Source organism: Sinocyclocheilus grahami, unplaced genomic scaffold, assembly GCF_001515645.1.
Source record: "Sinocyclocheilus grahami isolate Dianchi unplaced genomic scaffold, SAMN03320097.WGS_v1.1 scaffold1366.1, whole genome shotgun sequence".
NCBI lineage: Eukaryota > Metazoa > Chordata > Actinopteri > Cypriniformes > Cyprinidae > Sinocyclocheilus > Sinocyclocheilus grahami.
The window spans coordinates 442,065-457,286 of NW_015506545.1; the positions used below are offsets into that span (position 1 = coordinate 442,065).

The 15,222-nt window shown below is 34.7% G+C and overlaps 1 protein-coding gene across 1 annotated transcript in view; it reads right to left on the reverse strand.

The window, feature by feature from the left end:
- Nucleotides 1–15,222, reverse strand: part of LOC107569629 (piezo-type mechanosensitive ion channel component 2-like) — a 66,621-nt gene that overhangs the window by 29,507 nt on the left and 21,892 nt on the right. Inside the window, 8 exon segments of the mRNA XM_016255745.1 lie at nucleotides 5,449–5,614; nucleotides 7,613–7,714; nucleotides 8,469–8,673; nucleotides 9,268–9,468; nucleotides 10,015–10,137; nucleotides 10,300–10,476; nucleotides 10,551–10,711; nucleotides 12,255–12,493. Of these exon segments, the coding sequence (XP_016111231.1) occupies nucleotides 5,449–5,614; nucleotides 7,613–7,714; nucleotides 8,469–8,673; nucleotides 9,268–9,468; nucleotides 10,015–10,137; nucleotides 10,300–10,476; nucleotides 10,551–10,711; nucleotides 12,255–12,493 (1,374 nt within the window).

The window sequence follows — 15,222 nt, forward strand, 5'->3', positions numbered from 1 at the left end:
TTTGCCACTGATGATTCAAACACGAGTTTTGAACAGTGTAGAGTAGCACTTGTTGTTTGTCATTTCTCCGATCACAAATGAAGACATGGTTTTATGTTTATGCGGCACGATGCAACGCAATGCGTAAAAAGACAGTATAAGTCATTATAATCCGTAATTATGTCCCCACTGGATGCAACAAATGCCTAGTTTGTAATGGGTTTTATTGGTTTTGTCTCATTGCTCCGGGACACGGCATCACAGTATGGTAGGGGCGTAACATTTCCGTTACACGCTTGAGGTATTCGGCCAATCACAACGCACTGGATAGCTGGCCAATCACAGCACACCTCGCTTTTCAGAACGATGAGCTTTGTAAAAATCGACGCGTTTCAGAAAGGCGGGGCATAGAGGAGAAACAATAATGTACAGTATGTGGAAAATAATGTGTTTTTTGAACCTTAAACCGCATAAACACATTTCATTACACCAAATACACAAAATAATGTTCTTTTTGGCAGCATCATATGACCCCTTTAACTAATGAACTGTGAACACTGGATAACTTTTCTGAGGTAAAACAAAGACTTTGGGTAAAAGCAACTTTAAGTAACATGCTGTTCCCAAGCTGTTTTATTGACGTCTTTCTCTGGGTTGAAACGCTGATTGATCAATTACATGAGATACATTTCAGTAAGTTGAACTTTATCTTTCAACACACCTTCTGATGTTCATTCATGTTTATTTTGCAATGTAACTTGGTCTCGTGTGCCGTGCTGCCGCTTGAACTGAAGTGCAACAGCGATCTGTCACATCACTGTAAAGAGTGCCAAAATGGCATTTATTGTTTGAATTTTGTAATAAAATGTACAGGATTTGAAAGCTGAGCCTTTGTTTCTTATTAGAAGTAACAACGCACATAGCTCTTTGCTATTATTGGATGGGAGGCGCATTAGAAATAATATTTAGTGAAGGAAAACCGCGGGTCTGGCAACCCTGGCTTGAACTATGGGTGGTTTATAGGGTCAGTCGTTTCTCCGATCACAAATGCAGACATGGTTTTATGCAACGCAATGCGTAAAAAGACAGTATAAGTCATTATAATCCGTAATTATGTCCCCACTGGATGCAACAAATGCCTCGTTTATAATGGGTTTTATTGGTTTTGTCTCATTGCTCCGGGACACGGCATCACAGTATGGTAGGGGCGTAACATTTCCGTTACACGCTTGAGGTATTCGGCCAATCACAACGCACTGGATAGCTGGCCAATCACAGCACACCTCGCTTTTCAGAACGATGAGCTTTGTAAAAATCTACGCGTTTCAGAAAGGCGGGGCATAGAGGAGAAACAATAATGTACAGTATGTGGAAAATAATGTGTTTTTTGAACCTTAAACCGCATAAACACATTTCATTACACCAAATACACAAAATAATGTTCTTTTTGGCAGCATCATATGACCCCTTTAACTAATGAACTGTGAACACTGGATAACTTTTCTGAGGTAAAACAAAGACTTTGGGTAAAAGCAACTTTAAGTAACATGCTGTTCCCAAGCTGTTTTATTGACGTCTTTCTCTGGGTTGAAACGCTGATTGATCAATTACATGAGATACATTTCAGTAAGTTGAACTTTATCTTTCAACACACCTTCTGATGTTCATTCATGTTTATTTTGCAATGTAACTTGGTCTCGTGTGCCGTGCTGCCGCTTGAACTGAAGTGCAACAGCGATCTGTCACATCACTGTAAAGAGTGCCAAAATGGCATTTATTGTTTGAATTTTGTAATAAAATGTACAGGATTTGAAAGCTGAGACTTTGTTTCTTATTAGAAGTAACAACGCACATAGCTCTTTGCTATTATTGGATGGGAGGCGCATTAGAAATAATATTTAGTGAAGGAAAACCGCGGGTCTGGCAACCCTGGCTTGAACTATGGGTGGTTTATAGGGTCAAACAGAACCCGTGTTAACAGCGCTGCATTAATCTGTTACTATTTAACTGGGACAGCCAAAATATAAAAATAAAAATAATGTAAAACATAATAAAATGTTGTGGTGCATTATTAAACTAGCAGAGAAATAACCATTTTAACAGTAAAAAATTTACCTGCTTCATTTACTGGTACTAAAACATTATTTCATAGCATAATTACATGACAAATGTAGAGCAAATAAAATAAAATAAAATTGTATTTAAATGTAATGAATAATTCTAAGATGAAGTGCTGACTGTAGCAGCCCAAGTAATTATCTGCATTATGGTTGAAAAGAAAATAGAAAAAAAAAAGAAAAGTAAAACATAATAAACAATTTGGATTAATTAAAAAGTATTTTAACAGTAATAAATTACACTGTTCATTCACTGTTATTAAAACATTATTTTATATGATAATTATATGACAAACGTAGAGCATATAAATATAATAAAATGAAACACAATAAAATAAAGGCTTATATATATTTTTCATATTAATAATTTTATATAAACATAAATGTAAATGGGTCAAAGACGTTAAGATGTCCGCATCAAAAGAAATGTACAAAAGTGATTATATGTCCATAGAAAGCACATTAAATGTAAGTAAAGGGTCTACTTTTTTTCAAATAAGTTTTTGGAGAATAAAATGTTAAGATTTGGTTGAAATAATGTTACATTGTCATTCAGTGTAACACAATATTTATGAAAAATTTCAAACAACATGCTGTACATATTAAAATATATAAAAGAATAAGGGAGCATATACAATTATATTGTGTTTTAAATGAGTAAAAATGCTTACTGACAAATGGGGAAAACCTAGGATAGTGGCAAATTTTAAAAATGTAAAATTACAACTAATTAGTATTTGGGGTGAAAGTAATTAGTCTTTTAATATGTCATAAATGTATTTTTGTTGTAAATATGCCTGCCCAGAATGTTACACTGAATGACATTTTAGTGGGTCTCTTCTGTAAACCAGGGAAAAATGTATGATATTTATTTTTGCTCAGAAAAACAAAACTGCAATTAAATTAAAAACGTTGTAATGAATGACATTTTAGTGGGTCTCTTCTGTAAACCAGGGAAAAATGTATGATATTTATTTTTTGCTCAGAAAAACAAAACTGCAATTAAATTAAAAACGTTGTAATTTTTGGGGGGAAAAAAACAACAATTTAAAGCAGTATTACACTTATTGTTTTTATGCTTAAACCCTTTTTTGTCTTTGACTCAAATATAAATCTAAATATAAATAGACTCATAAGTTAAGGTGTTACAGTGGCTGTCCAACTATTTATCTACATTATGGTTGAAAATGAAACAGAAATAAAATAATTTAAAACATGAGTAAAATAATGTGATAAGTTAACTTGACACACTTGATGTTAAGTGCACAGTGGAAGTATGCAAACGGGGAGGCAGCCATAATTTATTTAAATGTTATGCTTCATTTCCTATATAGTATCAGACATCCTGACAGTCATAATTATAATGAGCGGATCGATACCCGGAACGATTCCTGCACATGCATATGGACGCGCTGCTCATTTTCCTGGATGCTAAAAGCTCACACATGCTTTGAAATGCACTTTAGACCCGCCGCTTCAAAGGTTAAAGTACATCCTCCTGGCTTCACGGCCTGTTTGCAGACGCTGGACGCTGTGTTTAGCCACAGGCCTGTGCTAAGAGCTCTGATGAAAAGCTGAGATGTATTGCATTGATGGACCACAACAAGCAGCAGCTTCCTCCTCTAAAATCAATCACCTTGTAGAAAAAAGATCAGTCCATACTTAAAAGCTACTTATTGGGTTAGAGCTCAGACAGAGAGAGAAAGAGAGCATGTGATGGTGCCTTATGGATTTTTCCCTTCTTTCTGCAATATGATCCATGGAAATTCTTGGAAAGTGAGGGTGAAAGAGGATCACGTACAGTAGAGTGACTGACATGCAGAGACCTGAATAAACTGCTCCTCAACCTCAGTCAGTCAGAAAATACAGACATTCACACTGACAGCAACATGCAGGGACAATATTTCAGAAGAAATTTCTGAAAAAATATCTGGGGGAAAAAATCCAAGTCTAATAAATAAATATTAATAAATGTTCAAATTGATAGCTCTCAATTTTTATAGAGACATCAGTAGTATTGGTATCAGTGATACTGGCCATCAGTCATGAAAAAAGATGCCATTAAACAAACATTAAAAATATATTGTCTTTATGTTGTTTGTACATTAATTTGAAGATTGCATGAAATTATTGCAATATAAAAGTATATTTAAAAACTTTAATGTTAGTTGGGATTATTAATTAAAAAATGTGTGATTAATTAGTTATTTTTTAATCGATTGACAGCACTAATATATATATATATATATATACACACACACACACACACACACACACACACACACGTACTTGTTTATTTGATTTATTTAGACTTTATTTATTTTTCTTTATTTTAGAAAACTTTCTTTATTTTTTCTTTATTTTACTTATTTTCCAAGTTCCAATTGATTATTTAAAATAAAACATTTACAAACTTTATTTATTTATTTATCCTTGTTAAATTGATCATTATTTGAATATTAATCTGAAAGAGAACATTTTAATTTGCCAAGATGCATTTGATCAATCTAATTAAATGATCTGAAATGTATTTATTTATTGATTTAATTATTTACTAATTTACTTGATTTGTTTATCCTTTTATTTTTCATTCTGTCTAAAGGAGAACATTTTAATATGTTAAGTTGCATTTGATTATTTCACTAAAACAACATCTGAAAAAAATAGTAATTTACTTATTTACATACTGTACTTACTGTACATTATTTTATTTATTTATCCTTTCTTATTCTTTTTTCTGTCTGAAAGAGAAATTATGCGTTGTCAAGTTGCATTTTTATTATTTGGTAAAAAAAAAACACCTGGCCTACCTAAACTAAAATATAGCAATAAGCCCCGTGAAGCCGTGGTTTACAGTGAATTTATAGCAGCTAAGGGGCGTTGTTAGGCATGACACGAAGCAAAGTTTTTTATTATGAATTTCTTTATTATTAATCCAATTTTTATTATTACATTTTATACTTTTAAAATAATTGCTTTTATAAAACGGTTATTCCATATATGTAGTAAGGTTTCACAGAATAAAACAGAGCAAATAAAGTGTACTGATATAAATAAAAACAGTATTATAAAACAGATAGTTCTTCAGAAACAGTAGTGGTTGCAATAATGGCTGCCGAGCAACACACAGAAGTAAAAAAAGGTGTGTGTTTGTAGAGTAATTTACAACAGCTTTGAACGCGGCTCACCCAATCAGAATCAAGGACCGGAACGATTCGTTTTATAAAATTAAATAATAATAATAATAATAGTTGTTGCTGTTGCTGTTATTAAATGAACTCTAAATTAATTCTCTGATGGATATTAGTGTTTAAGCATGAATCTGTAAGTTAAGGACATGTGTTGTGTGTACCTGCAGTGAATGAAGTCCGGTACGGGGTTGTGAACGCTGAAGGACGCTGCGTCCAGATCTCTGCAGATCTCCACGTTATCTCCCGCCATCAGACGAACGGCAGCTTTGTTTTCATCTTCAAACACCTGCCTCTGCAGCGACGCACACAGCAGCAGCATGAAGTCATCTACATCAGACAAACACCAGAGCAGAGCAGAGACGAAACGAAACGGATTTAAAGGTCCCATATTGTCAAAACTGAAATTTCATGATAACTGAGGTGCTATGTAACTACCATATAAGTTTCAAAACAGTCAGTCCACAGTAAAATTCATACAGTCTGCATAAAGTAGCTGTGGTTTTTCACAGACCGTTGTGACTTCCTTAAAAAGTTGACGTCAGAAACACAGTCACCGCCTTCAGTCACCACCCCGAGCACCGCCCACCGTCCCACTCTCCTTTTGCCAAACCCCCAGACAACATCGCGTCCATGCCATTGCTGAGCAACAACAACACGGACACATGTCGAAAGGTTCACTTTAACCACGAAACCAGATCAGCCGACCTGTAATGTTACACTCTCACTCAAAGGATGGACGATCTGACAGGATTGTTACTATGAGGTGGATCACATATAACGTGTGTAGTAAAGACAAACTCACAGTGTCTATCTAGTCATGATGAAGGTGTATATATATTTCAATTTCAGCAGGCAACTATTTTTACAGCTACATTATTGTTCCAGCCACAATTAATCACAACAATGTATATACAATTACAAATGATTATATATAAATCGTCAGTTTGTTGTTTTACACACATGCACACAGACATTATTTCATACACGACATAGTCGAGAGATGCAAAAAACATACATCTATGGCAAGAAATCTGTAGCCCATAACAACAAAAGACAATACTTTATTGAACCTTTTCTGATAAGAAGTGTGCGCTGCAAACGTGAGCATTTTTGATGATCGTTTCTGTCCAGTCTGCTTGTTTTATCGCGTTTAACCACAGATGTCATCGGGTTTTTTGTTTGGCAGTGGTAGCAGATATGCGATCAAATTTCTAATTTGAGGCTGTATTACGTCGATTCTGGCACCCAACATCACAACAAGATGATATTTTAAGCTCCTTATGTAACTGAACCTGCGCTGGTTTGAATGGGCCGCCTCCAGTTTCCCCTTTGTTTTGCTGCCTCCAGCTAGCGCTGTGACGTCGCTGACCCTAGTTACCTGTGGTCGGCCTGGCCATGCGTCACTCAGAAACAACAGGCCAATCAGAAGAGAGGCTCATGAATATTAATTAGACAGGCCAAAATCGACCTGTTCTCAGCAGAGCTCCTGAGAAAGGAGCTGTAAAAATATATTGAGATGGTTTTTGGTACTTATACCACAAATATATATTCTTAAGCACTTCAAAACCTCAAATAAAACTCCAGAAAGGTGTAAAATATGAGACTTTTAAGGTTCAGTATGGAGGAGGCTGACGGTATTTTTGCATGCCTACTGGCCGCTGATGGCAGTTACACACCATCTGATACACACAGAGTACAACAAAGGATTGGGTGGCTTCACATAATTCATAAAAGGACAATTTATTACTTTTAGACAGACATAGACTGAGTTCTTCAGTGTTATCAAATCTCCTAATATAATTTATTGACTATGGCAGTGCAAGTAATTTTCTGTAGTATTTTGAAAATAAAATAGAACTAAAATAAAGCAACGTAAAACATAAAATATTGTGATAATTTAATAAACTAGCAGAAAAAATACTTTCTTTAATACTTTTAGTTAGGCATAAAGTAAAATATTTAAATTAAATTAAATTAAATTCTTAAGATCATGTATTGGCTGAGGCATTCATGCATTCATTTCTTTGGTGTTGTCCATCAGCGACAAACACTGTACAATTTCATATTTACCCACTCCCTAAACGTCACGTAAAAAAATAGAAATGTGTCCGGTCAGTTTGCATGTGGGTCAGAATAACCTGGACTGAAATGGACCAGATCTTATGCTGATGGTCAAAAGTCTGACCCTGCAAGTCTAAGAGGATTGATTTAGTTTGACCGCTGTTTCATGTTCACATGTCCTGCTGATCAGCACAAACTCTAATGTTAAATGGCAACACATACAGTATAAGCATTACTGATGAATATTTCTGAGGTATAACTCACAGACGAGGAACATGGAGTTGGGCTCAGTGTGGAAATCAGGAAGGTAAAGCCATTTAATGACGTCAGAATCCATCATGGAGCCAGTAAACCTCCAGGGATAATCTAGAAAGAGAAGTTCAGTACATTCTAGATCACTGGAAAAATGACCAAAATTCATACAAACATACAGATGTTATGGCATCACAGAAGTTGGCACATTGATTGGACAGCAGTAATGGTTTGCTACACTGAATGGACATAAAAACTCACATTTTGATGGTCACTAAGATGATGTTTTTATGAAGTGTTACAAACCTCAAAAACAAGCGGCATTTAAATAAAAATTTAGAAAATAGTAATTTCTAAGAATTTTTTTGAAGATTTCTATTTAAAAGATTTATTGATATTCTTACAAGGGAGAGGCTAAGTGGAATTGTAATTAAAGTAAATAAATATGATATTGAGTAACAATTAGGGATTGAACTGTCGATCAATCATTTTTAATCAAATTAAATACATGATATGCTGGACAATTAATCTTATTAATTGCATATCAATATTTGCAGATGAACCTCAAATGCCCCAATAAACAATTCAAAGACGTTTCATTATTGTTCCAGGCAGAAGCAGTAAATAGAGATCACACAGTGGCTTTAGAAGTCAATAATTTATGTTTTAATTTAAATTTTTTATCACTTGTCATAATCCTTAAGAGTATTTTTACACCCCTGAGATTCTGCATCAATATCAAACTGAATGGGAATCTGTGCTTAATCCCAGAATGCTGCAGTGCTCTTATATAGTGTAGTAGATGGAAACAGTCTAATACTAAAATAAATAATAAGTAAGACGTTTGAAAAGGCCCGGAGTAACACACCGTTACAAGCAGCCGGTGGGATTCCAATGCAGATGAAGTACTGGAAGGTGATCATGCAGGCCAGGAAGCAGCAGTATTTGGGCCAGATCTCAGCGATGGCTTTCCTCCGGCGTCTGTACATCACCACAGCCAGAGCCAAACCGTGCAGCATGGAGTAGAAATCCATCCGCTGACCCATCACATTGATCGACAACAGGAAACACACCTGATGCCACACCGGAACAAACCGAGAGAGATAGAACGATATAGCGATAGACAGACAGACAGACAGACAGACAGACAGACAGACAGACAGATAGATAGATAGATAGATAGATAGATAGATAGATAGATAGATAGATAGATAGATAGATAGATAGATAGAACGATAGATAGATAGAACAATAGAACGATAAATAGATAGATAGAACGATAGATAGATAGATAGAACTAAGACAGATAGATAGATAGATATAGATAGATAGATAGATAGATAGATAGATAGATAGAACCATAGAAGGATAGAACTAAGAAAGATAGATAGAACAATAGATAGATAGAATGATAGAACGAAAGATAGAACGATAGATAGATAGAACGATAGATAGATAGATAGATAGATAGATAGATAGATAGATAGATAGATAGATAGACAGATAGATAGATAGATAGAACCATAGAAGGATAGAATTAAGAAAGATAGAACAATAGATAGAACGATAGATAGAATGATGGATGGATGGATGGATGGATGGATGGATGGATGGATGGATGGATGGATAGATAGATAGATAGATAGATCTAAGTAAATCAAACGCACCTCTAAACCAAACTTGTAGAAGAAGTAGTTGATGAAGTATTTGGCACACTTGATGATGCCGTTGTCGAGGTGTTGCCGGGTGACGTTGTGAAAGATGGTCCGAGAGGGAGGAGGAGAGAGTTTGTTTCTCAGACGGAAAAACTCCTGGTGTCTGTAAATGGTGACTTCAAACGCCAAGATGGCCAACATCAACAAGTTATTCTGAGAAAGGAAGAGAAGAGCGAGATGAATGTAAACAAGCTCTGTACATAAGAAAGTCAACCAGTTCATCAATGAAATGCTTCATCTTCAGAAAATGAAGCTTCTCCACTTCAAATGGTAACATTAAATAATACATGTGCTTTTAGTTTTGTTTTATATTTACTGTAAGAACCTCCTTCTTTATGCATACAGATGTGATGTAATGACGCAAAGAGGAACGACCCAAACCACTCAAAACAGAAAACATTATTACTAGCGTACCGTTGTATAAGACCGTTGACTAAGGTAAGGAGATTTGAACACTGATTGGTTATGTACTTGCTCAATAATTGATTTTGGATCATCTTTAACAAAAAAAAAACAATTATGAAATGCAGCTTTAAATTTATGAAATCCTAGACTGTAATAAAAATTATAATATTGCATAATAAGTCATAATAGGCTGCACATTTAGCATAACACATGAAGTTACACACTCAGTAGAGGCTAATTTGATGACATATGTTATTGATTAACTCATTGAAAACACTGAACGTATCTCCTCACCCTCAGGTTGGGCAGTATATCAACAAACTTCTCCAGGCCGACCCAATTTGCAGGATCCACGGGCTTCCGGTACAGTAGGGAATGATTCATATCCATCTTTTCCTGTTTTGTGTAGTTGGATGGCTTCAGAAACCACAATCACATGATTAAACACAAGAACCAGCGAATCTACTCTTCTGCTACAGCCAAACTAGATATGGCTTGAAATGACAAGCATTTTACATTAAATGAAAATGAATCCCATCTGAACAGCGACAAACTCATTTGATGAGTAAAGAAACCCACCATAGTACAAATACTTGAGTAGTTATTAGGTTCGATGGTCTCTAGCTGATAAAACAACTTGCAGATGATGATGACACATGTCCAGATGGTGCAAACGCTGGAAGCGAGCACTCGAAACTGCTGATACGGCAGCGCAAACGCCCACGAGATCAAAAACACATAGTTCAGCAGCGAAACCTGCAAGACACGAGTGTGAGAATCAGAAACACCCTTCAGATTACTGTACCATAACCTCACGTTTGAGCTTCTACCTCTTTGACAGACAGCAGGATGATGTAAGTGGACACGATCTTGATGATGTGCATCTCCAGGAGCCACCAGATGAAGAGCTTCAGCTTATGGAAGTACTCCAGGAACCTGAGGAACAGGACCGTGAGCCGGTCCACCACCAAATGCCATTTATTCTTGAGGTCTGAGCGAGAAGAGATCAGCTTATTTTCCTCAGTATAAATGTTATGAACAAAAGAGACACAATCTAAGACCAAAAAACTAAACAGACTGAATCTAAGACAAAATACGGATAAAACAAGAGTCGTAAGTGCTTTAGAGTTAAAGGGGTCATATGATGCGATTTCAAGTTTTCCTTTCTCTTGGGAGTGTTACAAGCTGATTGTGCATAGATAAGATCCCTGAAGTTGCAAAGACTAAAGTCTCAAAACCAAAGAGATATTCTTTATCAAAGTGAAGACTCTGCCACGCCCCCCTAAAACGGCTCGTTCTAACACGCCCCCACATATCTACCTCACTATGTGGGAATATTTGCGTAATGCACCCAAATGTGCACGCAAAGAAAGAAGGCGTGGTTTCAGTAACCGCTGTCTTAACCGCGGCTTGTGTACTGCATCATTACTGTGTCTGTTCCCCTTTCGGGCTTGAACTGATGGTAAAACTAATATAAAAAATACACAAAATAATGATCTTTAAAAAAGCATCATATGACCCCTTTACACAGACATAAATAAATGCCATTAAAAAATGAAGATAAACGTGAACTGCAGAAATAGCCAACAGTTTCACACTTCTGAGGATTTTAGTTCAATTTAATGTAATGCCCTCTTGACTGGTTTAAAAATAAAATGGGACCATAGAAAAAAGGGGAAAAAATGCATTGAAATTTGTAGAATACACTAGACTACAGTAGGGGGAAAATCCATAAAAGAACATTTATAACTCTCTCTCTCTCTCTCTCTCTATATATATATATATATACACACACACACTGTATATATGCCTGGTGTTATTCAAATGTATTAAAATCAAAAATAAAATGTCCAAATGGAATAGAAAATTATTATATTCAGTGGTTTATTTTCAGGTATACAGTAATAGTCTCATTTCGGGCTTGAACTGATGGTAAAACTAATATAAAAAATACACAAAATAATGATCTTTAAAAAAGCATCATATGACCCCTTTACACAGACATAAATAAATGCCATTAAAAAATGAAGATAAACGTGAACTGCAGAAATAGCCAACAGTTTCACACTTCTGAGGATTTTAGTTCAATTTAATGTAATGCCCTCTTGACTGGTTTAAAAATAAAATGGGACCATAGAAAAAAGGGGAAAAAATGCATTGAAATTTGTAGAATACACTAGACTACAGTAGGGGGAAAATCCATAAAAGAACATTTATAACTCTCTCTCTCTCTCTCTCTCTCTATATATATATATATATACACACACACACTGTATATATGACTGGTGTTATTCAAATGTATTAAAATCAAAAATAAAATGTCCAAATGGAATAGAAAATGAAATGGTTAAAATGAACAACACTATTATATTCAGTGGTTTATTTTCAGGTATACAGTAATAGTCTCACTCGAAAATGCCTGTAGTACAACTCAACTGCATATAGTTTTCATAAAAAATGTCTCCATGACAGATTTATTCAAACATACGTTTATAATTAACTAAATAAGCTCCCTCTGGACTGGACCGCAGTACCTGAGCTCTGTTCTGAGGGCAGTTCTGGATCTGTGGCGGCACTGAACTGCTGAATGTCCTCCTGACTGGACAGATGAGCTGAACGGATGGACAGAGACTCTTTCTTCTTCTCCTCCTCCACACAGTCCACGACCAGCACCTCGTTCATGGACTCTTTCTCCTTCTCCTCCTTCAGCAGCGGCTCTGGAGAGGTGCTCATCATCGTCAGATCCGCCAGACTCCCGTCAGGATGAGCCAGTCTGGAGATCAGGAAGAGCGCATTAGGAGCTGTCTCACTCATTTACAGTATACATGTGACATATGAGTGATTCTTCAATTAGAGAGATTCTTCATGAAGATCTGATAACAGCCTTCATCAATCTCCTTTCAGTAAGTGGATTTTTATTTTTCACTTTATGACGAAAAAGTTGAATTTGTCCGCTAATACAACACATCTGCTGTACATCTGTTTTGAATTTATAACAAATGCATTGTTTCTTAATTAAAAATGCTCAAATATTATCTAGTTTAATGATGATACCAAATAAAGATTAAATGGGTTTAAAAATTTAAATAGATTTCTGCTCTTCATACTATCACTCTGCTTTTCATTTCCATCCCTAAACAAAAACACTTTTTATAAAAAATTTAATAATAATATGCTTGGCATGACAGTAATGACAGCACTACTTACTAGTGATTATTTAAAAACAAATTATTCTTTTTAAGTGGGAGAACTTGCACAATTGGTGGCTGACTAAATACTTTTTTTCCCCACTGTATATATATATGAAAACACAAACTGTACCAATTTAATTGAATTGAATTGAATTTAACTTAATTTAGAAGTTCTTAAGAAAATATACTAACAATTGTCCTGACAGTGGAATGTAAAGGAAAATAAAGAAATTCTGGCAAATTCAACATTTTGACACTCACAAAAATTAGAGAAAAATAAATAACTACAGTAAAATTAGAATGAAAACTAGAATTATTATTATGCCAACAAAGTGTATATAACAAAGTATTGAGATGAAATTTTGTTATTGACCAAATACTTATTTTCCACCATAATTTGCAAATAAATTCTTTAAAAATCCTACAATGTGATTTTCTGGATTTTTTTTTCTCATTTTGTCTCTCATAGTTGAGGTATACCTATGATGAAAATTACAGGCCTCTCTCATCTTTTTAAGTGGGAGAACTTGCACAATTTGGTGGCTGACTAAATACTTTTTTCCCCACTGTATATATATATGAAAACACAAACTGTACCAATTTAATTTAATTGAATTTAACTTAATTTAGAAGTTCTTAAGAAAATATGCTAACAATTGTCCTGACAGTGGAATGTAAAGGAAAATAAAGAAATTCTGGCAAATTCAACATTTTGACAAAAATAAATAACTACAGTAAAATTAGAATGAAAACTAGAATTATTATTTTTTTTTTTCTTTAAAGCATTTTGTCTTTAAAATCCTTTAAAGTAAGAGAAAAGTTATTGTAATTGATGAACCACCCATACTTTCTCTGAACTTAGATCACATGCTGATCAAGTTAGCTCGGTTTGGGTTATAAAACAGTTATTTGAATGTTAGTGTCTAATAAACCTTGAATCAGGATTCCACAGGCAGGGTTTGGGTGGAAAACATGGATGCCGTGTGCATTAGATCCATAAGGAACAAGCTGGATTGTGTTATTATTTTTTAAAGAAGCAATGCATATGTCTGCCATACATGAATCACGTGACCAAAAAACCAAAACAAATATTTCAGCAGTCAGACTTTAGTGGCAATGGCCTCTTCCGGATGGTCTCGCTGCTATGAAGGGTTTAAACGCTTGCATGATGAGGTTTCATGTCAAAGCTTTACCTTGTTTATACCACACTTACTTGCTCTGAGGAGAAGAGATTTTTTGCTTGATGCTGTTGAAGCAATTTACAGAATGGAAATACACGAAATCAAAGCAATGAAATGTTTCACACAATTGAACATTATTGTAAGATGAGACAGAGAAAGAGGGACAGAGAGATTCTTTGAGGAGGAGAGGACGTGCATTTCAGAGACATGCTGAGGACATTCATTCCCTGTCAGAGACTGAGAGCAGGACTATCGTCAGGATAAACCGCTGACGTCAAGCGGCTCAAGTAAGACTTCCTGGGATGCATTTGAGCAGGCAGAGGTTTAAAGTCAACATGAAATCAAAACCGACCCTATTTAGCATTTCAATACACATCTGTAGCCATAAATGTTTTAAAATATATATATATATATATAAACAATGATCAAAGTAAATAACCCACCCCACCTCTGAACTTTCAGCCAGTGTTGTTATTATTAAATAAAACTGAAATGATTAAATATAGATATTTTTCAGTAATTAAAATTAAATAAAATACAAATATTAGATGAAAAACTTAAACTTAAAAAAAAACGTTGACTAAAATTAAAAAATAATACAGAGATAGAAAATACATTAAAGCTAAATAAAAATATAAAAAATGTTTATTAAAGTTTATTCTTAACTGTTTTAAGACATTTTAAGTAAATATTCAATAATTTTTATTCTTTGCTTTTTTTACTATTTGTATTTCCTGTGCATCTGTTGTGATTATTTTATGATTATTGCAAGTCTTTTTTTTATGTAAAGCACTTTGAAATTAAATTAAATTAAAAAAAAAGAAAAGCTAATTCAAAATATTAATTAATGATATAACAGTATTTAAATAATATTACACTAGCTAGGTTTACGTGCAACCAAATAATCTGTTAGTAATCGGACTGATGGCTCAATCGGAGAAAAAAGCCTTCATGTAAACACTTTAATCAATGCGACTGAGCTCGATCCGAATGAAATTTCGAAGGGGTGGTGTAGACCTTTTTTAATCCGATCAAGAGGACATGTAAACACTAGTTCAGATTGAAAACCAAAACTGGAAAGTACTGCGTACATGCAATGACATAGAAATGGTGCAACGACACATGACGTG